General features: G+C 33.2%; 1 protein-coding gene across 1 annotated transcript; it reads right to left on the reverse strand.

Annotated features, from left to right (window-relative positions):
• LOC134228497 (uncharacterized) lies at window positions 1-26,765 on the reverse strand. The gene is made up of 11 exons (XM_062710148.1): window positions 26,418-26,765; window positions 18,982-19,694; window positions 18,585-18,893; window positions 16,050-16,364; window positions 14,508-14,789; window positions 13,999-14,292; window positions 13,505-13,558; window positions 9,725-9,844; window positions 9,398-9,616; window positions 4,812-5,093; window positions 1-1,381 (listed from the first exon to the last, which is right to left on the reverse strand). The coding sequence occupies exons 2-11, from the start codon at window positions 19,592-19,594 to the stop codon at window positions 168-170; spliced, it is 3,702 nt and encodes a 1,233-aa protein (XP_062566132.1). The 5' UTR covers window positions 19,595-19,694; window positions 26,418-26,765; the 3' UTR covers window positions 1-167.
• Window positions 26,766-26,960: the final 195 nt, after the last annotated feature.

Genomic DNA, 26,960 nt, shown 5'->3' on the forward strand with positions numbered 1-26,960 from the left:
TTTTAGGTATTTTTGTCTGTCTTAGGGCAGTATAAATTTCATCATCTTTCATTGAAAGATGTATTTAGGGGGTCTATACATGCAACGTATACTGTAGTATCGAAATTTTGCCGATCTTATGTATACTCTAGAAACAGTAGCTAGTATATGTATAGTATAGTGCCCCATTAATTAAAACGTCTGACGATTTTTTTTGTGTGCCAGTGACATTTTGATAGTTGATACTGTCCCCAGCTGAATTGATTCCTACAGGCCTGCATGACACAAACACATTTTATGCTATTACCTCTGAATTTCCCCGGAAGATTTTGCTCTTTTTCTATTCTTTCCATTTTCCCTTTGACTCTTCCTTCCATTCCCTTATTAATGATATCTGTATCTTCTTTATGACTTTTGTTCATTAGCTTTTCAAATAAGATATTCCTTTCTTTGGTTTTTATTTTCATTTCTTTTCTAAAGATATCTCTCTCTACTTGGTTACTTTTTTCCATTATCTTTGTAAAGATATCTGTCTTTTCTGTGGTTTCCATTTTCAATTTCAAACCTTGATAATAATCTGTAAAGATATCTTTCACTGATTTTACTCCTTGTGACATTTTCTCTCCTACGGTGTCCATTTTATCTTTTATTTCCATTCCTTTTCCAAAGATATCTTTCTCTTCTTTGGTACTTCTTTCCATCCCCTTTTTAAAGATATCCTTCTTTTCTTTGGTTCCCCTTTCCAATTCCATTTTGAAGATATCTGTCCCTTCTGAGGCTCTTTGTGACATTTTCTCTTCGAAGATGTCCATCTCGCCTTTGACTCTATTTTCCGTTCCCTTTCTGAAGATATCCCTCTCTTCTTTTGATCTTCTTTCCATTTCTTCTTTGGCCCTTCTTTCAATATATTTTTCGACACTATTCATTTCTAGATTTTTAAGTGCTTCTTCCAAGTTTTCAAAAACTTTAAAAATTTGTTCAAAATCTGATCGCTCCAAACACAACGGAGGGTAAGTAAAGTATTTTCTGTAAATATCCATAATATTCTCAATGCAGGCGGCCATTGAGGTGTCCGATGGATCTGGCGTTTTACCCCATCCTCTGCTATGGGGTTCCATGAAGCAAATAGTTTGGAATAAGATGTATAGAAGAGGCAGATCTAAATTTTCGTAACTCCCAGAGAATGATCCTTTCTTGGGATAAAGCATTTTGTGTTGATCGACATTAATTAAAGGTAATACTTGATCTTTGGACTTTTTTATCGTTGTTACGAAATCCTCATCTTGGACATATCTTCGAAGGATTTTACGAAACAGATTTGTACATGGACCAGATAAAAAGCTTTTGACTTCATTCAAATTTTGTCCTGCAACGTCTAAGTCTTGTAGTCTTAAGTCATAGTCTGCAATAGGAAACGTAAAAATATTAAGGGAAAGTCTAAAACTCCCAATTACCCTTAAAAATAGTTAAAACAAACATGTAAGAACGTTTTTATGCCCCCGTAAAAGAAGTTTCGGGGGTATGTAGTTTTTGTCGTGTCTGTCTGTCTGTTTGTCTGTTTGTCCGCAAAAACTTTAACCTTGCCCATAACTTTTGATTAAGTGGAGCTATGACTATGACAAGACCTTTCTTTGGGTACCACCAAATTTGACCTTTTGACCTTGACCTTGGAATTTGACCCACTTTAACATGAAAATTTTATAATTTTATTTTGGCCATATCTTTTGATCAATAGACACCAGGACATTTATACTTCACATATGTAATGTTTGTTTAAAGTCCTTTCACTGGATACCAACAACCTTGACCCTTTGACCTTGACCTTGTAGATTTCTATACTTGTAAAAAAAACTTTAACCTTGGCCATAACTTTTGATAAGTAAGGGATAGGGCTTTCATACTTCATATATGTAATTCTTGTGAGAAGACCCTTCATTGGATATGAAGATCCTTGACCCTTTGACCTTGACCTTTGAGCTTAACCTACTTTAAAAAAGCAAACCTTGATCATAACTTTAAAAGAGTAAGGGCTAGTGCTTTCATACATTACATATTTGATTCTTATGACAAGATATTTCATTTGATAACAATAACTTTGACCTTGACCCTGGAGTTTGACCTACTTTTAAGAAAAAATTTAAATTTTTACTTTGGGCATATCTTTTGAACAGTAGACACCAGGACTTTTATACTTCACATATGTAATGTATGTTAAAAGACCTTTCACTGGATATACCAACAACCTTGACCCTTTGACCTTGTAGATTTTCGAACTTGTGAAAAACTTTAACCTTGGCCATTACTTTTGAACAGTAAGAGATAGGGCTTTTATACTTAGTATATGTAATCCTTGTAAAAAAAGACCCTTCATTGAATATGTAGATCCTTGACCCTTTGATCTTGACCTTTGAGATTAACCTACTTTAAAAAAGCAAACCTTGACCATAACATTAAAAGAGTAAGGGCTAGTGCTTTCATACTTTACATATTTGATTCTTATGACAAGACCTTTCATTGATAACAATGACTTTGACCCTTTGACCTTGACCCTGCAGTTTGACCTACTTTTTAAGAAATTGAACGTTATCCATAACTTCTGAACGGTTAGGGCTAGGGCTTTCATGCTCTACATAACTATTTTATGTGGCAAGACCTTTTATTTGATACTAATTACATTGACCTTATGACCCTGTATATTTTTATACCAATTAAAAACCTTTAACATTGGCTTACTTTCAAATTTCATAATTGTTTTCCAGTGAGAATACCCTACTTTTGGTACCATTTAATTAAATTTGCATTTGATAAAAGCTTAATCTTTGCTATGTTGCCATACGGGGGCATCAGTGTTTTACAAACAAATCTTGTTAACAAGGAGTTTTTGTTGCTTTTTTTTAATTAAAACTCGCAAATTTACTTACATTCTTATATTATCATTTGCAATCTGATTTTGTTAAAACACTCTAATTGAACCAAGTACTCTAAAGATAACGTCAAAATGTTGCTTGAGATTCTTAATGACAATATCTATGTGTATTGTGGAGACAGGATCATCAAACAATTTAATGGAATACTAAAAGGTACCAAATGCGTCCAGTTATTAGCCGACCTTTTTGTATTCATATGAAGCAGAATTTGTGCAAAATCTTATGCGTGAAAAAAAAAACACTAGCTTAGGCCTTAAACTCAACATCAATATATATCAACGACATATTGTCAATTAACATTGGTAATTTCCATTCATAAGTCGGTACGATATATCATGGTGAGCTTAAGATTAAAAAAATACCACAGAGTCTGACACATGTGTAAAATATTTGGATATTTTACTTACAAAGACATTAATAGTAACCTAACAACCAAGTACAATGATAAACGTGATGTCTTTACCATTTCGATCGTTTATTTCCCTTACTTATGCAGTAATATAACTTTATCACCTGCATACGGAGTTTATATATCTCGGTTGATTCGACACATAAGAGCATTCTCTACATTTGAACAATTTCTAAGGCGAGGTAAATTATTAACAAACAGGTTGATGAAACAAGGGTATCAATAGTCTCGGTAATGTCACCATTTAGTTAGTTTTATGGTCTATACAATGATTTTGTCAGCAAACACAATTTATCATTAAGTCAAATACTGTCTGATATTTTTCATGCTAATTGTTAGTCTATTATTTATGAAATGAATTGACGACGACGACGATTTTTTTTATCAATTCCCCATCATGATAAGGAGCACATTATGTGTGACCGGTCAGCGGTGATGCTCACTTCTCCATGGCACCTGATCCCAACTTTTATGTTATGGAGGTTCGTGTTTGGTATGTACTTATTTTGTATTGTTTCATAGACCTTTCACCTTGAAAACTGTTTACTATACAGTGATTCCTTAACTAATTTCGCCAATTCTAATGAAAGCTATTGTGTATTTTTTCTGTTCATATAAGATATGAAATATCTCCATATTTATAATCAAGTTGCTCAACAGAGTAGTTTTATATGTACATAATGATGATAGTAGAAAAACATGCAGAGAGAGTGAACGTAAAGAATACACAAATGTAAATAATACTATACATCAATTTCATTTTATCTTAGCATTGTAAAAATTGCCCATATTTAAAAGATCATAAATGAGTAGTATTAGAACTTCACAACAGAATTAAGTTTGACACTGTATTTAGTATTCTTGTTTAAAATAATATGTGAAAACATCATAGCTTTTCAACTTTCCTATGTTTTAAACTAATTGATTACAGATTTTCTATCTGTTGCAAATATATCATCATTTATTGATTATCAATGCTTTTAAATTCTTTTTGTTCGGCAAAAAAGTAAAGATTAACTTTTGAATGTTTAGGACAATCGATGCGTTGTATTTTTGAGAAACAACCCTAAACGCATTCACTGATATTTCTTTAACCCCCTTCCCCGCAGTCACGCATTTTAACGCATGTACCATTTCCTATTTCTAACGCAAAATCACGAATACACCGCTTCCCCGCAATCACGCACTTAAAAATGTTCATTTAATCCTTACTTTAATGACTATTGACTTTTCTTTCATACTTGTAAAAATCTCATCAAATAAGTAAAATTATTTTTGTATTGAAATATAGCGTCATAATATTATTTACGCTAAACTTTAGAGAAACGTGTACTACACTAAAAGGTGCTTGGGGGAAATGTTTCAATAACGCAAACATTCAGTGTATGTTGCATTACAATTCAGTAAGTTGTAAAGTGTTAATCTATTTGGTGCGGCATCTTTTTCTCTTGGTTTGAATTCTATCGATATTTGAGTAGAGTAAAAAGTGTACTTACCTTCTTTTTCAAAAGTGATTTTATATCCGTATATTTCTATTGCATCAACTTTATACTCTGCTAGTTTAAGCATTTCGTTTGCCGTTTTACTTAAAAGTGATTGCGCCAGTTTCTTTTCAACTTCTAAAACGACATTGAAACTGTTTTCCCGAAGGATGCCAACGACTTTTATAAATTTAGGATCACATTCTACAATGGCCGCTACGGTTTCAATCAAGGAATCCAACTTTGTGAAGTTTTCTATGTCATCCATCACATGTAGCTTGACAAGTGTACATCCATCTTATAAAACAAATAAATATTGATAAAAATATATTACAAAATTATAAATAATTATAGGACATTAGATTTAGGTGTTATTTGGCAACACGCTCACAATGTCAAGGTGTAAAGATTTCGGAACTCAGAAGTTTTTGATAAACCTGATGATTTTAACTTTTCAGTCATCAACTTCCCTCACGTATGCATTAATTATATTACCTCCTTTGTACTTTTCTTCATATTCTTCATATAATATTTTTTTTTAATCCATAGATTTCAAATTGCCCAACTCCTGAGCATATCTTCTGTGATTGTAACTAGGCCCATCTTCCAAAAATTACAATATTGGCACTTTTTATGTTAAGAACAGATGATACAAATATTTTTGTTCTTTTGGGGATACTTAAAATCATGTCAAAAGTTCGGAAAAGTAGATAATTCTTAGAATTTATTCTCCAAAGAACTGGCCAATGAAATGGAATTTGAAAATGTTAGTAATATTTCAATGAAAAAAACAAATATAGACAAATCACACTCAGTTTAGGTTTACAGATGAAAACAAATTTTAGAATATGTTATTTTGGCATTAAAATGCGATATAAACTTTAGAAAAATGTACCAAGCCGGGTGAATATTATGAAGACAAACATAATGACAAGAATTCAACAATACCATATAGGCTAATATTTACAATTTTATTTTTCCTGATGAAATTCACCTGTCTTGGTACATGTATATTTGATATTACACTTTAAGAATCAATTTAGCACATTCTATTTTTTTTTTATCTGTTAACCTTTACTGCGTGTGTTTCGTCAATATTTCTAATTTTATTGAAAAATTACAAAGTCTATTTAATTTTCCAGTCTTTTTTAAGGAAAAAGTCTAAGAAATATCCACTTTTCTTAACAGGTCTCCTCTAAAGACGAAAATTGTTTGTATCATCTATCCTTAAAGACGAGTCATACGAGGGACGTTAACGTTCAATAAATAATGTCATCAGCTCGATAACATTAAACAAATACTTTCACTGTCATATCTAATTATTGAATCCTTAATGAGTTGATATTATAACATAGAGCCATCGTGACAAGCCGGAAAACAAGGGCTACTCGAGATACTGCAATTAAAATGAATAATCAAGAATCAGTAAAGTACACTGAAATCCTTCCTGGCGATAAGGATAACAAATTATCACTGAATATGTTTGATTGACTTTAAACCAAATATCAAATATTTGATAGAAATCATTTTGTAGTTCATACAATTTTAAATAAACATTTTGATAGTAAAAAACAGTTAAATATTCATTGGTTACCAAATGTTTTGAAAAATGAGTGAAAACGACAGCGTGTAGGAATAACTTAACAATTACTGTAAAGATATATAACAAATTCACTTTTCCACTTGTTTGTCTGAAATTTAAACAGATAATTAAAATGGAATTCATTTTGCTTTAAACCTTTAAATCTTAGCTATAAGGCCCCATTCATGACTTCGACTTTTGATTGCAATGAACCCCAGAGCAATAAAAAACTTCATATTTTAATCATGTACTCTCCATAAGCACAAAAAAACATTGATAACGTCATGGCTTCAATTTTCCTGCGATTTACTTTACTATTTTGTCTTGTTATAAATTACTCAAAAAATATGGCGGAGAAAGTTCCTCGGAGATAAGGAGAACGTTTAAGGATTACAGAGAATATTTGGAGATTTTCATTTTTTACCTGCGATATGGAATTGATTTAAGGAGTGAGGTAGGATTCGAATTCCTGAAAATATTAAAACTTCTGGTCTTGAGATGAATTCTGGATCCAATTATTCCCTTTGAGACACTTTTAATCAATAAATAAAAAAATTGCTTTATAGTTTCAATTTTTAAAAATGTTAAATTTCAAAACCTTTATATTACAAATACATGTATTCCCACTTAAAGGAAAACAATATGGTTACTAAAAATGTGAAATATTGGAAATATTTTCTTGTAATTTTTCGGTTAAATTAAAAAAAGGCCATAGGAAATTTCCTAAATTTAGTTTTTTTTAATATTTCTGGAAATATAGTAATGATCCCTTTCCCCTCCCTCCTATAGAAACTGTTTTTTTTTTTTTCAATATTCTTTGTGGCATATGAAATATTTCATTATTGTTTATTATTACACAACAACATCGCCACTTTTCCTAAGTATTAAGAATAAAATTATTTATTTTTGTGTAAAATGTTATTAAAATATATAAGTCGAAAATTATACAGAAAATATTAACCTCAAATCTGTGTCCATGCATGGTAAACTTCAGGGCTCTTGTTAAAATTTTTGAATATGAATGTTTCTCAAGGATGCATGAAGAAGGATATGGAAATAACGAACAGTATTCAATCTCTGCGTCCATTAAACAAATATACAAAACAGGAGCAGAGCAAACACGGACCCCCGAAACATCTGCTGACATTTGCTGACAAGGTCATTGTATCGACCATAGAATTTACGAAATGTTGACTTCAAAAGTATGAAGCAAAGGTGTACCTGGTCTCCAAAAACCACATAGATATTGTCAATCAGAAACTCAAGCATTTTCTTGATGTCAACTTCAGAGTACTTATGTGTGCAATCAGAATCTGTTTTACCAAAAAAAATTTCAAATGACCAATGACGAGGTAAGTAAACTTACGAGTTCCATTTTTGTTGAAGAAGCAGCTGTCAATGATATTCAAAAAGCCTGGATTTTAATTTGTCGTGGGGAATTGTTGTTTATAAAGTTGAAATGTCGTAGGTTTTTATGTTGTTGATTTTTGTAAAGTCTTGTGATTTCAAATTGTCCAAAAGTTCTTTAGAATTTTTAAGTATCCACATCTGATTTACACCACTTCTTGAAAATATAGTTGTACAGTACTCTTGAAGTTTTTCCTTCACTACAGTCAATATTTTATTGAGAAGTAACGAAAGAGGCTTGGTTGAACATTTACTGGAACCTGCAATGTATCTTTGTTTGTAAGGATTCTTATGAAGGTTCGGAATCCAATATATATAAGGTAGTTCAAATTCATTTTGGCTCTGTGGAATATTAAAAGTATTCAATACTGACAGGTGATTCTGAAGAATTTCTTCCTTAGAAAAAGAAGTATATGTAGGATTACCACTTGTAGAATTAAATCCAAGTTCTTCTAGAATGCAATTTATATATTGAGCCTTACAAACGAAGACAATGTTCTTACCTGCTTTGTCGGCAGGAACCAGTACGTACTGATCGTGTAATCTATCTAATTCTTTTTTCACTTCTGGTTTATTGAACACAGAAGGATAGATGGTTTTCACTTTGCCCCTCAATCTTTTAATACGTGACTTTAACATATAAATACTTAATTTCGATTGCTATTATAAGTATTCTGAAGTTGAAATCAAGAAGATGCTTGAGTTTCTGATTGACAATATCTATGTGGTTTTTGGAGACCAGGTATTCCAACAATCTATTGGAATTCCCATGGGTACAAATTGCGCTCTGTTATTAGCAGACTTATTTTTTATATTCATATGAAGCAGAATTTATGCAAAATCTTTTACGTGAAAAGAAGAAAACACTTTCTGTGGCCTTCAACTCGACATTTAGATATATCGACGACGCATTATCAATTTATAATGATAATTTCCATTCCTACGTCCACACGATATATTCTGGTGAGCTTGAGACAAAAGATACCACAGAGTCCGACACCTCTGCTTCATACTTGGATATTTTACTTGAAAAAGACACTAATGGTAATCTAACAACCAAGCTATATGATAAACGTGATGACTTACTTTTCTATTGTCAACTTCCCTTACCTATGCAGCAATATACCTTCATCACCTGCATACGGAGTATTTATATCTCAGTTGATTCGATACGCAAGAGCATGCTCTACGTATGAACAATTTCTTAAACGAGGTAAATTATTGACAAGCAAGTTGATGAAACAAGAATATCAACAGTCTCGTTTAAAGTCATAATTTCCTAAATTCTATGGTCGATACAATGACCGTGTCAGCAAATACAATTTATCATTGAATGAAATGCTGACTGTCGTTTTTCAAATCAATTGTTAGTCCATTATTTATACACTGAATTGACTACGGATTTTTTCCGTTATTTCCTGATTATGACAACGAGCACAGGGCAGGTGTGACAGGTCGGCAGGGGATGCTCACTCCTCCATGGTACCTGATCCCACCTCTGATGTTTCGGAGGTCCGTGTTTGCTCTGCTCTTATTTTGTATTGTTTAATGGACGTTGAGATTGAATACTGTTCGTTATTCCCATATCCTTCTATTACAGTAGAGTATTTACCAGTGTGGTTTTCTTCTTGAAAATAACACAATCTCTCCTTCCTACTGGTGGCGTAATCTATGCATTTCTTTTCAAGATCTGGTCGCTCTATAACCCTCATTAAGTACTGCATTGTTATCACATCTCGGTCCGTGAAAACCTTCTTATATTTCAGTACATTTACGAATTCTGTAACACTCTTTCCACTGTTAAGAGATTCTATATCCAATGAACCCATCTCTGAAAAAACAATTAGCGTCTTACTGTAGTTTGAACTGATTTTTGCTTCATGATTAACTGAAGAAGCAAAGGGTATGTAGCAATCAATAGATCATAAGGTTGTGTTACCTTTTAACGTGTCTTTGAGAATTGTCATTTCCTGTTCTGAAATTCCTTTTATTAAGGCGCGTCGTAAATTGTTAAATCTTATTTTAGCACCACTGTCCTTATATATGACCAAATTGGCACCTAAAGATGAATAATACAAAGTATGTACACCTGAAGCCGAATAAACAAGAATTGAGTGTATTAGAGGACTTATTATGTCAGATGGTAGGAGGCCCTCTTATACTTAATAAATAATAGAGTATATTGTATGTAGATCTATAGAATGTGTTCCAATGTAATTAGATCCTATATTATTTTCAAGTGAGGAACACATTTTATGTAAATGAAAACATGTGTAAAACCAAAATCATCCCTTATTGTATTACTTGTATCAACTGTAAAGAGGAATACATCGGTCAAATCGGAAACCAATTAACCGCGTGTTGGGTGTATCTCTTTTATGAGGTCATAGATGGGCTCTTTATCAACTTCACAAAATGCATATTGACCAAAGTTGATATTCATCTGTGGATTGACCGAATAGAAGGGATACATTCGATATATTCTATTTTAAACAGACATTAACAAAACCAAATTTGAAAGTGATATGAACTAGCCAAAAGTATTCTTATTCACTATTTTAAAAGGACGTAAGGATAGAACATTAATAACAAGAGGCCCAAGGGCCTTGAATCGCTCTTCTGATAAATTGTACAACATATCACTTGTATTTGAAGCATCTAACCCTAAGTATCCTAAGACCAAAGTTGCACCACCTGACTAAGTTTGATGATTCATAGCCAATAAGGACTAATTCTTGGTGAGGTCTACATTCTTGGAAAACCAAAAATGCATCAACTTACACAATTTGATTATTCTAAGCCAATAAATACCTAAGATACTTAAGTATAGCCATAAATGTCGAAAGTAGGTCACTTTGACCCACTTTTTGGTCGTAATTCTCCGAAAAACCAAGATGCATCAACTGACAAAGTTTGATGATTCTAAGCCAATAAGTACCAGAGAATATCCATAAAATGTTGAAAGTAGCCATAAAATGTTGAAAGTAGGTCACCATGACCTACATTTTACTCGACATTTTTTAGAGTCTAAAGATGCATCTGCTGACTAAGTTTGATGATTCTAAGCCAATAAATACCTAAGATACTTAAATATAGCACTAAAATGTCAAAAGTAGGTCACCATGACCTAATTTTTGATCGTCACTCTCTGAAAACCCAAGATGCATTAACTCACAAAGTTTGATGATTCTAAGCCAATAAATACCGGAAATACTTAAATATAGCCCTAAAATGTCAAAAGTAGGTCACCATGACCTAATTTTTGATCGTCACTCTCTGAAAACCCAAGATGCATTAACTCACAAAGTCTGATGATTCTAAGCCAATAAATACCGGAAATACTTTAATATAGCCATAAAATGTCAAAAGTAGGTCACCATGACCTAATTTTTGGTCGTCACTCTCCGGAAACTCAAGATGCATTTCCTGACAAAATTTAATGATTCTAAACCAATAAGTACCAGAGATACTTAAATTTAGCCATAAAATGTCGAAAGTAGGTCACTGTGACCTAATTTTTGATCGTCACTCTCTGAAAACCCAAGATGCATCAACTCACAAAGTTTGATGATTCTAAGCCAATAAATACCTAAGATACTTAAATATAGCCATAAAATGTCCAACGTAGGTCACCATGACTTAATTTTTGGTCGTCACTCTCCTAAAACCCAAGATGCATCAACTCAGAAAGTTTGATGATTCTAAACCAATAAATACCCAAGATACTTAAATATAGCCCTAAAATGTGGAAAGTAGGTCACCGTGACCTACACTTTAGTTGACATTTTACAGAGTCCCAAGATGCATCTACTGACCAAGTTTGATGATTGTAGGTCTGAAGGTAATCAAAAAATGCCTTTTAAACAATTTGAAAACATATGCCTGCAAAATTCTAAAAGTAGGTCACAGTGACCTACTTTTTCTTAAACATGTTTTAAAGTCCCAAGATGCAGCAAATTACAAGATTTGATGATTCTAACCCTTTCAGTGCCTGAAATAATAGGAATAAATGTTTTAAAAAGGTTAAGTCATAAAGTTCAAAAAGTAGGTCACGGTGACCTACTTTTAGGTTGACGTTGTTCAAGGACCCAAGATGCATCAACTGACTAAGTTTCATGATCATAGGCCTTAAAGTAAGCAAAATATGCCTTCAAATCAATTTGAAAACAAATGCCCGAAAAATTAAAAAAGTAGGTCACCGTGTCCTACTTTTGAATTAACATGATGTGAAGTCCTAAGATGCATCTTCTTACAAGATTTGATGATCCTAGCCCTTATAGTAAGCAAAATATAATCTTCAACAGATCCTGATCCTTGTATGTAAGTTTGGTGAAAATCTGCCTGGCGGTTCTGGAGAAGAAGATATTTATAGCAACTAGTACTTTTGGTTTTGTTTTCCTGATTATCTCCCCTTGTTTTAGGGTCCCAACCCTTATTTTAGTATAAATGGTAGCCTTTGGGCCAAGGATACCCTGTGGCAAATTTGGTACTGATTGGCCAAAGGGTTCTTGAGTTATGGCCAATATTCTAAAAAGTTAACGCACGCCGCACACCGCACAAATGGCCATAGCATTAGCTCTTTGAGCCTTTGGCTCAGAAGAGCTAAAAACTTGTTATCATAATTGTGCTTTCTTTTTCTGATAGAGTGTAATATTTCAAAACTATATTTGTTTCATTGAACCAGTAATTTTTGTAAATCATTTCGAATATATTTAATATAAATTAGAATTTTACATTTAAGCACTAATTAAAGATTGATTGATTATATACTGTTTAACGTCCCTCTCTAGAATATTTCACTGATATGGAGACGTCACCATTGCCAGTGAAGGGCTGCAAATTTAAGCCTATGCTCGGCACTCAGGGCCTTTGGGCAGGGAGGGATCTTTATCGTGCAACACCTGTTTTGACACGGGGCCTCGGTTTATACGGTCTCATCCGAAGGACCGCCTCCTTTAGTCTTTTACGACAAGCAAGGGGGGTACTGAGGACCTATTCTAACCCGAATCCTCACGGGGCCACTAATTTAAGAAAAAATGTTCATGTACATAAAAGATTTGTTAGTAAATGATTGATAAGATAATAATTTAGTTGTTGTATAACCTGGGTCATCTACGTCACCTTGTCTAACGTTAAAAATGTATATATCCGCTTGACGTTAAAGAACTTTATTCGGTAATAACCGATATTTGCCCCCAAACCAAACTTTGATGGAGAATTATTTAATTATGTTCTTAAACGGGGGGGGGGGGGAGGATACTGACTTTAACGCACTGAATATTTTCATACGTAATGACGTCATATGTACGAAATGACGTCACAAACATGACATACATAAATTTCAGGGTTTTTTAAATTCTACAGAAAAATGTTCATATTTCGTCGATATTTTGAGTAAAAGTCACCGAGCGCATGTTTGTTCAGGATCAATATTTTTACATAATGTGTAGAATGATAATATCAATGAAATATGTAAATGTTGTTCCTGAACAAACTTCCGCTCTATAAATTTTAAAGCTTAACTTGTTTTTTAAAGCTTTCTTTTCTTAACTCTTTGTATAAACCGCTTCGTGATTCGCAATTGCTTTAAGAAAAAATTGTGCTACTCTAATAGCAAAACTAAACATATCTCTGTGTTCTAAAAGCGTGACAAATATCCCTCTTGTGAAATAAATTTCATAAAACTTCATGTACACACTGAATAGACTCTTTTACTTACCATCTAAAAGTTCATCATTGTTTTCTTCTGTTAATTGTTCTCCTGTCAGAACATCTACGAAAAGCATTACCAATTCTTAAGATTCGTAGGAAAATTTTAATTGTTAACACACTAAAAATTCAATATCTTATTATTCTCTATCTAAATGTTTTATCTTCTTTTACATGCATGTAAAATGATGTATATTCACTATGCATTGTGGAAGTTTTCGCATGTTTTCCTGGCTTTGTTGTTTTATTTCTTTGAAGAGGGCAAACATTGGTTTAAACTTAAATACCCCTGGTATGAGCAAACAGATGAATGATGCTGATTGATATTATAAATAGTAAAAAGATCTTTGCAACTTTACATCATAATTGGATAAACAATACACAATACGTACATTCAATGCCCGAATCATATCTTAACCTTTCCCAAAGCATAGAAACATACAAAATGTTGGTTTTAATACGTGTTAGCATTCGGTGGCTACACCACAGAATATTTTTACATACCTTGAGTCGTAACAACTTTGATACCAATAAAATTAGTAACTTCCACGCTATATGTTTCCAAGTACTTGGAGTTGTTGAAGTTTTTAACAATGAGCAGTGGGTTTGGAAGAGAGATTGTGGTTCCCCTATAGGTTTCTTCGTGTAAATTTATCGGTTGGAATGTATCATGAGGAGTTATTTGTGCTTTCCATTGAACTTTAAATGCATCTGGGATTGACTTGATGGAAGCTTGCAACATTAGAACTCCATTTTCAACGTCTTTTTCCTTAATTAATAGTTTAACATTTGGTAAAGCTGAAATTAAAATAAGAAATAAACTGTGAAAATCTTCTACCTGATGATGTTTCAGTATTTTTATGATTAATATTTTTAAAAATGTTGATTATGAGAAAACATTTGTAAAAACCAAATCTGTATCTATCTGTAAATCAATTTTTTACCCTACATATTAATTTCAAACACAAAAAACAGACGACTTCGAAAACTTCGAAAAACCTCTCAATATTTACCTATAGTAACTTTTTCGCTTTGGGTTGTTCCAACGATATTGGACGCACAACACTGATATATGCCAGCATCAGAAGCATTTACGTTTTTGATTTCAAGCGATGGGTTGTCAGGTCCACCTCCTGTATATTTTCCTTCACCACATGAAATATCTATTTTATTGTTATCTTTTGTCCACATTATTCCTGTCAGAGGATGAGAGCTATCACTAAGAACTTTACAAATCAAGGTTACGCTTTGGTTTTGAAAATCAGTATCGTGTATCATGAAGACATTCGGGGGAGCTGTTTAAAAAGAATAAGAACCATTTTACATCAAAAAACAATGTTGCAAATCAAGGAAATGAATTATTTATTATATGGAGAAACAACCACTTCTAGTGTCAAACATTGTTTCTATATATAACAACATATTATCTGGGTTTTTTCATAACTGCTTAGAAATTGTTTAACCGTATCATTGAAGAACAAGAGGCCCAGGGGCTACATCGCTCGCATGAACAATTAGTTAGGATAAAGCACATATCAGATCAGAACTGAAAATTTACTGAGGTTGGGGGGGGGGCTTGAATTTTAGCCCCCCCCCCCAGGGGATCATGATTTGAACAAACTAGAATCTACACTACCTGGGGATGATTCCCAATAAATATCACTTAGTAATTGAAAAGATTTTTTCCTAAATATTCCTACCTGAGGATGATTCCACATGAGTTTCATTTTGCCTGGCCCAGTGGTTCTTGAGAAGAAGATTTTTAAAGATTGTTTCAATAAATTCCTATGTAAAACTTTAATCGGCCATTTTGGACCCACCCAACCCCTTAAAGGTCATAATGTGACGATTCGTGAATCTACACTACCTGAGGATGATTTCACATGAGTTTCATCTTTCCTGGCCCAGTGGTTCTTGAGAAGAAGATTTTTAAAGATTGTTCCTACACATTCCTATGTAAAACTTTGATTGGCCATTTTGGCCCCATCCAACCTCCTGGGGTCATGATTCGTACAAATTTGAATCTACACTCCCTGAGGATGATTCCACATAAGTTTCGTCTTTCCTGGCCCATTGGTTCTTGAGGAGAAGATTTTTAAAGATTGTTCCTATACATTCCTATGTAAAACTTTGATCGGCCATTTTGGCCCCACCCAACCCCCTAAAGGTCATGATTTGAAGAAACTTGAATCTACACTACCTGAGGATGATTCCACATGAGTTTCATCTTTCCTGGCCCAGTGGTTCTTGAGAAGGATATTTTTTTAAATGCCATTATTTTTTCTCTAATTCATAATTATCTCCCCTTGGAAAAGTGCGTGGCCCTTCTTTTGAACAAACTTGAATCCCCTTCACCCAAGGATACTTTGTAGCAAGTTTGGTTGGTTGAAATCGGCCCAGTGGTTCTTGAGAAGAAGATGAAAATGTGAAAAGTTTAGGACAACGACAACGACGACAACAACGATGACAACGACAGACGACGGACAAATTTTGATCAGTAAAGCTCACTTGAGCCTTTGGCTCAGGTGAGCTAAAATCATTTAGTAAAAACTTACACCCAGTAACATGTAGAAATGTACAGCTACTGGATCTTCCAACCTTATTTACTACTACAAGTCGAAAGAAAAGATTATCATCAAATGTCGTTTCATTTATGATTAACTTCGGATGTTTAGGATCCAGTGTGCTTCTGGAATATTTGGGGCTAGTTACATCAATGATTTCAAATTCCTCTGCGTTCGGATCCATACGTCTGCTCTTTTGCCATTCTATGGCCTCAATATCTGGAAAGGCCTGTATCATGGGTTGAAGAACAGCTGTTGACCCAAAAGGAACTTCTACTTCCTGTGGCATGGTAATTGTTGGAATTTCTGAAATAGTTCGACAAATATAATCATACTGATACTTTTTAAGCTTAATTTTAAAAAAAAAACTTACATAGTAAATTTCTTTTCTATCAGTGATTAAAAATGTTAAAATTTCACTTCCTTTTCTGATTTTTTTTAATGAGAAACTTAGTAGTGGACTACAAAACAGTCCGTTTAAACTAGGTAACTACAATCCTGTAAGCATTTTACTAGCCATTCAAAGACTTTTGAAAGGGCAATATATACACAGAGCTGTAAAAGTCTGTGACTTTAAAAGACTTAGACTTACAAGTCTCCTTCCCTATTTAGTATTTATCAGCATTAAGGCCAGGTTATGGATGTAATACTGTGTTAACGGAAATCATTAAAGACTGGAAAAAAACATTGATGATAACAAGTATATTGCTGCTGTGTTTATGAATATCTCAAAGGCTTTTGATTGCTTACCGTATGACCTGCTAATGTTGAAAATGAAAATGTATGGCCTCTCCGATTCTAATCTAAAACTTGTACAAAGTTATCTGTCAGATAGGGGAATGTGTAAAAGAAGATAATATTTTGAGCACGTTTAAAGATATATGTAAGGGTGTACCCCAAGGTTCTATATTAGGTCCTGTTATATTAAACATATTTTTAAATTACATTTTTAGTTTTGTTGAGGTATGTTATATAATTTTGTTGATGACAACTCACTGTCTCATTCAAATTATGACTTAAGCAAAGGTATCACAGTTTTAGAAAAAGAAAGCTTAAATTTAATAAATTGATTCTCAAATAACCATATGAAAGAAAGCTAATCAGAAAAATTTCAGACACACTCGATAGGAAACAAAACCTGTAAAGAAAACATCACTTTCATCTTGAATGGTATAAATATAAAATGTGAGGAAGAAGTTAAACTTCTGGGTGTAACTATTTAAATTTGATAAACATATTTCAATCATATGCAAAAAAGCAGCTAGACAACTTAATGAATTAAAATGCATATGTAAACACCTGACTAAACTTGGAAAACTGACCATCTACTATTCCTTTATTATGAGTAATTTTAATAACTGTCCTGTTGTTTAGCACTTCTGTGGAGAAAATAATACAAGAAACATTGAAAAAAAATCCAAGAAAGGGCTCTCAGATTTATTTATGATGATAGGAACAGTACTTATGAGGAAATATTACTGAAATCAGGCTTACCAACTTTAAACATTAGAAGATTAAGAACAATGGCTTTAGAATTTTTTAAAATTTAAAAGAATGATAGTCGTGCATATTTATCTGATTTATAAATTTCTAAAGAAAACTCATATAATTTTACGAAAACAAATATATATGGCACGGGTGCCAAGGGTTAGAATTAACAACAAAACATGGACTACACTCTTTAAGATATGCAGGGGCCAAACTATGGAATGGAATCCCTGAAACCATTAGAACTGAAACTACAATAACTCAGATTAAAAGTTTTATTAACAATTGGAATGGAGACTCCTGTAAGGATGGCTCCTGCTTAATCATTCAGATCTTGATCCTCAATTTTTTGGTCGATTTTTTAGTTCCTTTTTATCTGTCTATTTATTTTGGTATTGTTCTTCTGTTTTAAGTTTATTTTGTTTTGTTTGCTTTATAAGTGAGTAAATTTATTTACCATAAATTTATAGCTATTTTTTTTTATCAAAATATATGAAATAATTTTTATCAAAATATATAAATCATAGACCTTCTTTTAGAGCATAAGTGCTATTTGGACATTCAGTTATATTTATATTCCGTGTTTGTCTTATTTATTGCATGATACATGTGCTTTCTGAGTCCTTTTGTTTGTTATGTGTAAATATGCTTGTTGTGGTGCATGAAATGTGATCCTGTCTTATATGTGAAATCTTAAATGTTTTATATGTGTATATATAGTCATATTTGTAGTACTAATATAATGCCGGTCAAAAGCTCTATAGAGCCTATGTTTATGTTATAAAAAATCCGACACAAAATAAAATTTTCAGATTTTTTTCAATGATATATTGGAATATGTGAGACATATTCTAGTTTTCCTTAAATTCATCTTATCCCCAAAGAATACTATCGTTTCAAAGCTTAAGTATCCATTTTTTCCCTTATACGTGAAATAATCATATTCTCAATGCACTTCTCTCATAAGCAATAATACATAAAGTTAAGGGTTTCATGATTAGGTTACAAAGATTACAACGTGTTTAACGTTATCTGTACCTCCAATCACTGTCAGTCGCTTGCAATTGCTAGGTACTTTTATGTGTGTCCCGTTGTTCTCTCTAGAAATGACGGCTCTGTATTCCCCCTCATCTTCCTTTGATACGTCTGCTATCACTAAACATCTACTGGAACTGCCCCTGTACTTCTGTCTATTAGTATCGAGTTGTTCTGTTATATTTCCCTGTATTTTCTCCCACGTGATTGGCCAGTTATTGGAGGGTGAACATCGGTCTAATATAGCCTGAAAGCAGGTTTTTTCGCCAAAGAAAACCTCATCATTTCCATGTATCGTTATTGAAGGACCACCTGTTTATGTAATCAAAGCTAGTATAAAGATTGTAGAATTAAGTAGAGAATATTGAGTAATACAACGTAGTATTTATATCATACTTACAATTATTACCATTCTCTTTTAAAATATGCAGAATTCCTTCTAAAATAATTTTATACTTTTCCATATCCTCGAAACCAAAGTCACTCTTCGCAATGATTGCAAGTTTCTTACTGTAGTCAACTGAGATTCCTTTTGAGATAAGAAAAATTTGCATTCTCTGAAATACCTGTTCTAAATCCCGCCATTTCGCTGTAAAAACGACATCGTCCACACTAGACGAGTCCAAGTGTGCAAACATCTCGTTTCTAAACTCTCTAAGACGTTCGATGTCATCTCCGACTTGAATATCTGTTATAGACGGTGTTTTACCCCAACCCTGAGTTGGCTTTAATTGTGGACATAGGTTTCGTATAAGTGTGTATAACAAAGAAACATCAAATTTGTTGTAGTCAGGTACAGCAGGAGGGGAGGGGCAACAAAGTTTCAAATGATTTGGCCTCAATTTGTGTCTCCCGGTCGTCAATTCTGAACACGAAGTTATGGATTTGGGCATGTCTTTGGGTTTAATCTCACATCTTAAAATGTCCGCTAAAACGACCTTTATTTCATCCACACTTGCTATTCCCATACGAGTAAAGTTCAATTGATCACCTGCCAGAATGTTTGATGCCATTGTTAAAATAAGAAAATTTTACACTATATCTTCATTATCTTTTCTTCTTCCTAAATTTTTTTTCCCTCCTCCATTATTTACTACTGAATGGAAAATGTCCCTAAAATATTTTAAAATATACATGTACATGAATGCATAAATTAGTTCCAATGGTTTGGTATATTCTTTTTTCTCTGTTTTGCAATTCCTTTTGATTATATACAGGATTTGTTTTAGATTTTTCATATTTTGTAATCTCTACCTCAACATGTGGTATGATTATTTATCAATTAAAAAAGAACTAGGCTCAAGGACCATGATGATGACCTATAGAGATCCTGGGTTTTCTCAGTTACTTAATCCCGCCTGGTCACAATTGCTCCAATCTGGACCCAGGAGCCAAGGAATTTATACATTCTGACAATGAAATAAATACCCTTGTAATTAGATAAATACTATGTCTGATAGACAAACATGTGTAAACAAGCATTCTGAGAGTATTCTGGGAGTATTGCATAAGCAATACATGGTCCCCTACTGGGTTCCCCTTTTTTCTTCAGGATGTCATTTTTTAATGTGCAAAAGTCATGTTCAAGGTTAAACTGAGGGATTTTCAAGTTGTAAATACCTTAAATCTAATAAAATAATAAACATTAAGACGACAATTCAACTCATTTATCCATCGTCTTTTCTTCGTTTCATATTTTTGTCGACAATCGGAAGTTAGCGCAGTTCGAACCCGATCTTAATTAAGTGATTATGAAAAATATTCAAAATGCCATAATTCTGTCAAAAATCAATGAAGCGAAACGAAATTCAAACTTGATCTGTAACTCATTGAGATACACTCACGTACCAAAATTCCGCTCAATATCTACAAGCGTTTAGAAAAAAAGTGCGGAAAACCAAGTGGGAATGGAAAATATTTAAAATACCATAATTCTGTCAAAAATCAATGAAGCAAAACGAAATTCAAACTTGATCTGTAACTCATTAAGATACACTCACGTACTAAAATTCAGCTCAATATCTGAAGGCGTTTAGAAAAAAAATGCGGAAAACCAAGTGGGACAGACAGAAGGATGGACGGACGGACGGACGCAGAGGAAACCTATAGTCCCCTCCGGTTTCACCGGTAGGGGACTAATAACTAAATATGATTTTCAAAATATAATGTATTTTCATTGGCTAAAATCAGTATGCAAATACCTTACCCCTCTGGCACAGCTGCTTTTAAAAAAATTTATTCATTTCTATTCGTTAATCCAGCCCCTTACCATGGGCCTAAGGGGGAGAAGGCCATATTTTAATTCAAAATTTACCAAAATGTGTCCAATCGTTGTAGAGAAAAAAACTTTCTTTTAAAGTTAGTGACAGACGGAAAAAAAATGAACAATAATAAATCCAAGAGGTTGTGTTAACAGATATATTATTTGAACTTTTTAAACTTAAACAATATTACTATAATAATCATTTTTAGCTATTAGTAGTAAAAGTAAAATGAAATAAAAGTTTAATTAATTAATCAGAATGTTTATTATTAGTGCCTCAAATTCAGTGAATTTATAATTGGAAAAGGACTTTAAAGCCATATATGGCGTATACATGTACAATGAAAATTATTCGACTAAAATTATAAGAACTTATTATTTGTATGATTACTTTATATAAAGATAGAACTTTTCCGTAAATTACAAAATCTAAGTCAGTTGCGTTATAAAGATATCACAATTTAATTTGGATTCTCGGAATTTTCTCCGGCTCGGAGGAAAATACATAAGATTTAAAGGCCGGGGCCCGGATATAAAAGACAGCCAATCGAAAAATGTTGGGGAAATTCAACTTTCTATGCAGCTTTCAGATCTGAGAAGCATTTTTGAGAAAATATGCTTTTTATAATCATTTTAAATTCTTATTTTTGGCATGGAAGCAGCCACCTTGATGGTGAATAATGTGCTTGAGATAAAAGATACCACAGAGTCCAACACTTCTGCTTCATACTTGGATATTTTACTTGAAAAAGACACAAATGGTAATCTAACAACCAAGCTATATGATAAACGTGATGACTTTAACTTTTCTATCGTCAACTTCCCTTACTTATGCAGCAATATACCTTCATCACCTGCATACGGAGTATTTATATCTCAGTTGATTCGATACGCAAGAGCATGCTCTACGTATGAACAATTTCTTATACGAGGTAAATTATTGACAAGCAAGTTGATGAAACAAGAATATCAACAGTCTCGTTTAAAGTCATCATTTCGTAAATTCTATGGTCGATACAATGACCTTGTCAGCAAATACAATTCATCATTGAATGAAATGCTGACTGACGTTTTTCATACCAATTGTTAGTCCATTGTTTATACACTGAATTGACTACGGATTTTTTTCCGTTATTTCCTGATTATGACAATGAGCACACGGCGGGTGTGACCGGTCAGCAGGGGATGCTCACTCCTCCATGGCACCTGATCCCACCTCTGATGTTTCGGAGGTCCGTGTTTGCTCTGCTCTTATTTTGTATATTTGTTTAATGGACGTTGAGATTGAATACTGTTCGTTATTTCCATATCCTTATGTGTCCATCTTTCATAGTTGAAAAAAAATTATATCTTGAGAAATTTAGGAATAAAGTTCTGAAGCTGCACTGAATTTTGAATTTCTTCTCAGTGATTGACAAAGTAGGCGGAGATAACCAGTGTTTTGTTTACACAGGAAGTGGCTGTAGCCATGTGTTGCAGCACATGCTCTGTGTGGAATTGTTTTTCATACTATACTATAAATAGTTTTCACTAGTATTTTTTATATAATTTATAAAGAGAAAAATGACAAGAAAACATTTTTATTTTGAACAGAAAGTAAACAGGTTTTGAAAATAAATATACATTAACAGAATAAATTTGTTTTATACAAACCTTAGGTGAACAAGTAATAATTAGCACACTTAATATTTCCAGTATATTCCAGTCATTCGATTATATATAAATAAAAAATTCACAAGTCAAATGAATATTTTTAACATGGGTTTGAGTTCCCAATTACTCCCACATATGTCCCATGTATGGCTGATCAATAAGATTTGGTAGCCAATGTCTTAGCTCACAACACTTTTTGGCATAAGGTCCCTCCTGTGATAAATGTAATTTTTTCTGCGCGGATCCTGTCTTAGGGCATTCTTTTTCCGCTGAATGTATCTCGGATCCTTCCACACATTTCTATGGAACAACATTGTCCAGAATCTTTTGTATTTGTCCTTTCTCCTTTGAGAATTGCTTCTTTTTGGCGGCTCCGGATCCTCTAACCACCATATTTGACGGTTGGTTTCCGATGTTAAGCAAGGACGGCATAGACAGTGAACACATTCGTCTTCTTCATCATTCTGATTTATAATGAAATCAGCAACTTCTTCATTGTTCTGCTCCTCTTGGACCTGGTTTACATTGTCCTCGATTGGAACCTCATTGAAATCCCACTCATGGTGTGCAAAAAGATGGCGTATTGTTTCTCTCTGAGTTTCAGTAACTTCAATTGCTAAAATAAATTTGTCTTCTGTTCTCTCCATGTTGTAGTCAGCAAATACCAAGATGGCTTCTCATTATACTTGGAACACTGGAAAGCCCAATCATTTCAAAAGGACCATACAGGATACATTGAATACTTACACAAAGAAAGAGAAGCACACCACATATTTGTGAATTAAGAGCTGCACAAATGTATCATAATATTTTAGGAGCTCTACATTATCATTATTTTTTAATTAAAATATTTTAAGATAGATAAATTTTAAGAAGAATTTTATTAGATAACCCTAATGTGCCTCTGTAACTCTGCAGCGAAAGGTCAGATTATGTCATTGTCAGATGCTAGATCAGGATTTTGGCGGGGAAGTGCTAACTACAGATAGGATTAGGTGTCAAGTCTGGCCATTTTCATGTGAGGGGTGTCAAGATTGCAGATATGCAGCTTCTTGATTGTAGAAATCTAAAAATTAAATTGTTTTCGAAAATTTATGTTGAAAAAGAAATACAGGCTTTATATAAAGTGTTCATATATGCAATTCAGCATCATTTGTCGAGTTAAAAAAAAATTATATGCATGTTTGTAAACAAACACCCCTTTTTCAAGAATAATAGTATATTCCCAGAATTAGTATCTTGTACATTTGTAAAAACCAAAAAGTTCAAAACAACCACAGCAAATGTATGAAAGTGAATATGTCTAGTCCACCAAAAAAACGAAAGAGAACACCAAGTTTCAGAATTGAATTATCAGGAGATGAAAATAAGAAAATCAGTGTATTGGAAAATTTACAAAAACTAAGGACTGGATTAGAGAGCAAACTGAACAAACATGTTGGTAATCTGCAAGTCATTGAATATCTCTTTTCTCTTTGGACTGAGAAAAGAAATGAGGAACAAATCCAGGGTGATGTCCCACAGTCTGCCCAAGAAAAATCTCCAGCACCTAGTCCTTACATTAAGGTTCAGAAAAAGGATGTGAATCAAAAACTCTTCTTGTGTGCTGAAGATTCTTTGAGGAGACTGGTGGAAATTGCAGAATACCACGGTCAAAATTGTACTGGGAATTTAAAAATGAAGAACAAACATCAGAGAGGGCATGTGATGTCAACCAAATTTCAGCGCGAGGAAGAGGGGTGTAGGCATACTTTTCTGTGGTCTTCATCTCCTTATTTGCCTAACAATGAATATTTGGTAAATAACCGCGTCAACTATTCTTTATTATGCAGCGGGATGCTTCCATCACACTACACTAGATTTGCCGATGGAGCAGGTATTGGAAAAATATCGAAACAGGATCGGCAAAAGTTTTTCAATCAATCAAAGAAACACATTCAAAAGGAGTATGAAGACTCAATCTATACGGCAACTCTGGAGGAAGTGGCATCTTATGAGGACCTTGAGAGTATAGATATAATGACTGATGCACGGCATGGTTGGCGCAAAAATGCTAAAGATTCCAGCGTAGTGGCTATTGGGGACAATACACACAAAGTTTTATCATGTCAACACGTAACGAAATCTGATGATCAAGTGTCACAACGGCATGAAAAACTCGGAACAGAAAGAATATACAGTAAAACTCGGTTATAACGAAGTCACTGGGACCTATGAAATCACTTCGCTATATCCGTAATTCGTTATAAACGTATAATAAATTCATTAAATTTATATAGCTGGGGATTCAAAATGACTTCGCTATATCCGTAAATTCACTATATCCGTGTTCGTACTAAACGAGTTTTACTGTACCAGCATTTGAAAGATCAAAATATTACAGTAGGAATTCATACTCATGACAGGAATCTGTCAATTAATAAATACATTCGTGAGGAATGCGAGTCTACAAATCAAAATGACACCTGGCATGCAGTAAAATCAGTTAAATCTACTTTGAAAAAAATATCTTCTGGACCAGCTTATCTTGAGGGAAAATCCTGGTCATCTCAACTTGATGACAAAGTGGAGCCAGTGTGCACTCACTTTCACTGGGCCATTAGAAACTGTGATGAAGATACCTCAAAACTTCAAACACTTCTATTGAACATAGTAGAACATTACAAAAACAATCACTCAAATTGTCATTCATCCTCCAGGTGCCAAATGGATCCAAAGTATGAAATATCTCGAAAAGTTATTTCTAACCCCTGTGCCGAGAAGTTGTTGCTAGGGGTCATAAAAAATTCTATTGTTTATAAGCATCCACAGGATTACATTTTATGCCACGATACCTTTTATGTTGAAAGCTTCAACAATGTCATGAATGTGTACCAAGATAAAAGAATATCATTTTCTGATGACATGTACAGAGCAAGATCTAATTTGGCTGTATGTCATTGGAATGAAAACGTGGACAGAGAATATACATCTGTTTGGAGACCGAATCACCGTATGCCAAGAAGTGCTAAGGGTAAAAAGAACTACAAAAAAATAACATTAACTTTCTCTTTTAGGAAAAATATTTGGATGCGATATGTGAAGTGTGTGTTCAAAGCTAAAAGAAGAAAGTGATTTTATTGATTTTTTTTAAGAAGACATATGTGCAATTATTCCAATTTAGATGAACTTTGGATGAAACTCCATTACTTTATTAGTTTGAAACTTTTGTGTAAATGTAAATGTAAACAGATATGTATTCTCTGTCCCTTTTTTTTCCAATGACATGTGATTATCTGCAACAACATTATACTGTTTATTAACTGCATAAATGTGTTAATAAGTAAATGTTTTATAATTAATTAAACTTAAATAATTAGACTCGCAGTGCACAGATTTCATTTCTTTATTTATATTTACACACAAAATGGAATGGAATTCCCACTGTCGGTAATTTGTAAACAAAGCTGACTCAGCTCAGTGCAGTTCTTATCAGCAGCACTGACAGTGATGGAGATAAGCGCCGCCTATTTTACCAGGTGGCAAAAAATCTAGGTCTCCCCCGGCATTATAGAGAAGATAAAATTTTATTATTAGGTGAAATGAGGTGTTCTCCATGTTCAGAATTGTATGAAAAGCTTTAATTAAAATGTATTAACTATATTTCTTTACTTAATTTCGTATTTTACATAAATATATTTTTTGATCAGTTACGCCATATATGGCTTTAATTTTATGAACTATATATCATTAATAAAACAGCGATAAATCACCTGAAAAACCTGAAGAGATATAAGTAAATCAAAAGCCTGGGGATTCTTTGTAAATCTATTGTAAATGTACATTGTAAATATGGAAGTACAGTATACATGGTAATGGCGTTCATGTAAACATTCAAAGAAAAAGAAGAAAATTAAAGATTTACAAAAAATATTACTTACCTCCTCATTGATTCCTCATCTTCGCTTCAATTAACTGTCCCTTACCACAAATCTCTACATAATTAATCATAGTAAAACTAAAACTGCAATAAATTTCACATATGTCGTCCTTTGAACATCGTGTTACTAAAATTAACGATAATAAATTACACATGTAAAAGGATCAAACCGAAAGTAGAAATTTAGTACAGCTAAGTATTTCCTTCTTGACCATTCATTTAAGAACTAATATATGTTCCTTCTTCTTATTTTTCTCTTCAAAATAACCATCGCAAAGGAGGTCGCAGCGAGTCCAAACTTCGCATCAAAGTCCTAAGAGTACTGATAAACGTATTGTGAATTGTGAAAATGAATCAAAGTACTGGAAATACTGTTAGAATTATCATTTGATAACTACGATGGCAGATAGCGGCCGTCGATTTACACTAATGTTGTGTAACGTGTACAGCATTTCAAAGAAATTTAGTGACAACTTGCACTTGAAACAAAAAAAGTACAAAGCACAGCGTCATTGCAAAATTCCATTTACACTGTACACAAACT

Source organism: Saccostrea cucullata, unplaced genomic scaffold (assembly GCF_032062105.1).
Source record: "Saccostrea cucullata isolate Sc308-1 unplaced genomic scaffold, CSIRO_AGI_Scuc_v1 ctg5205, whole genome shotgun sequence".
In the NCBI taxonomy this organism is placed as follows: Eukaryota; Metazoa; Mollusca; class Bivalvia; order Ostreida; family Ostreidae; genus Saccostrea; species Saccostrea cuccullata.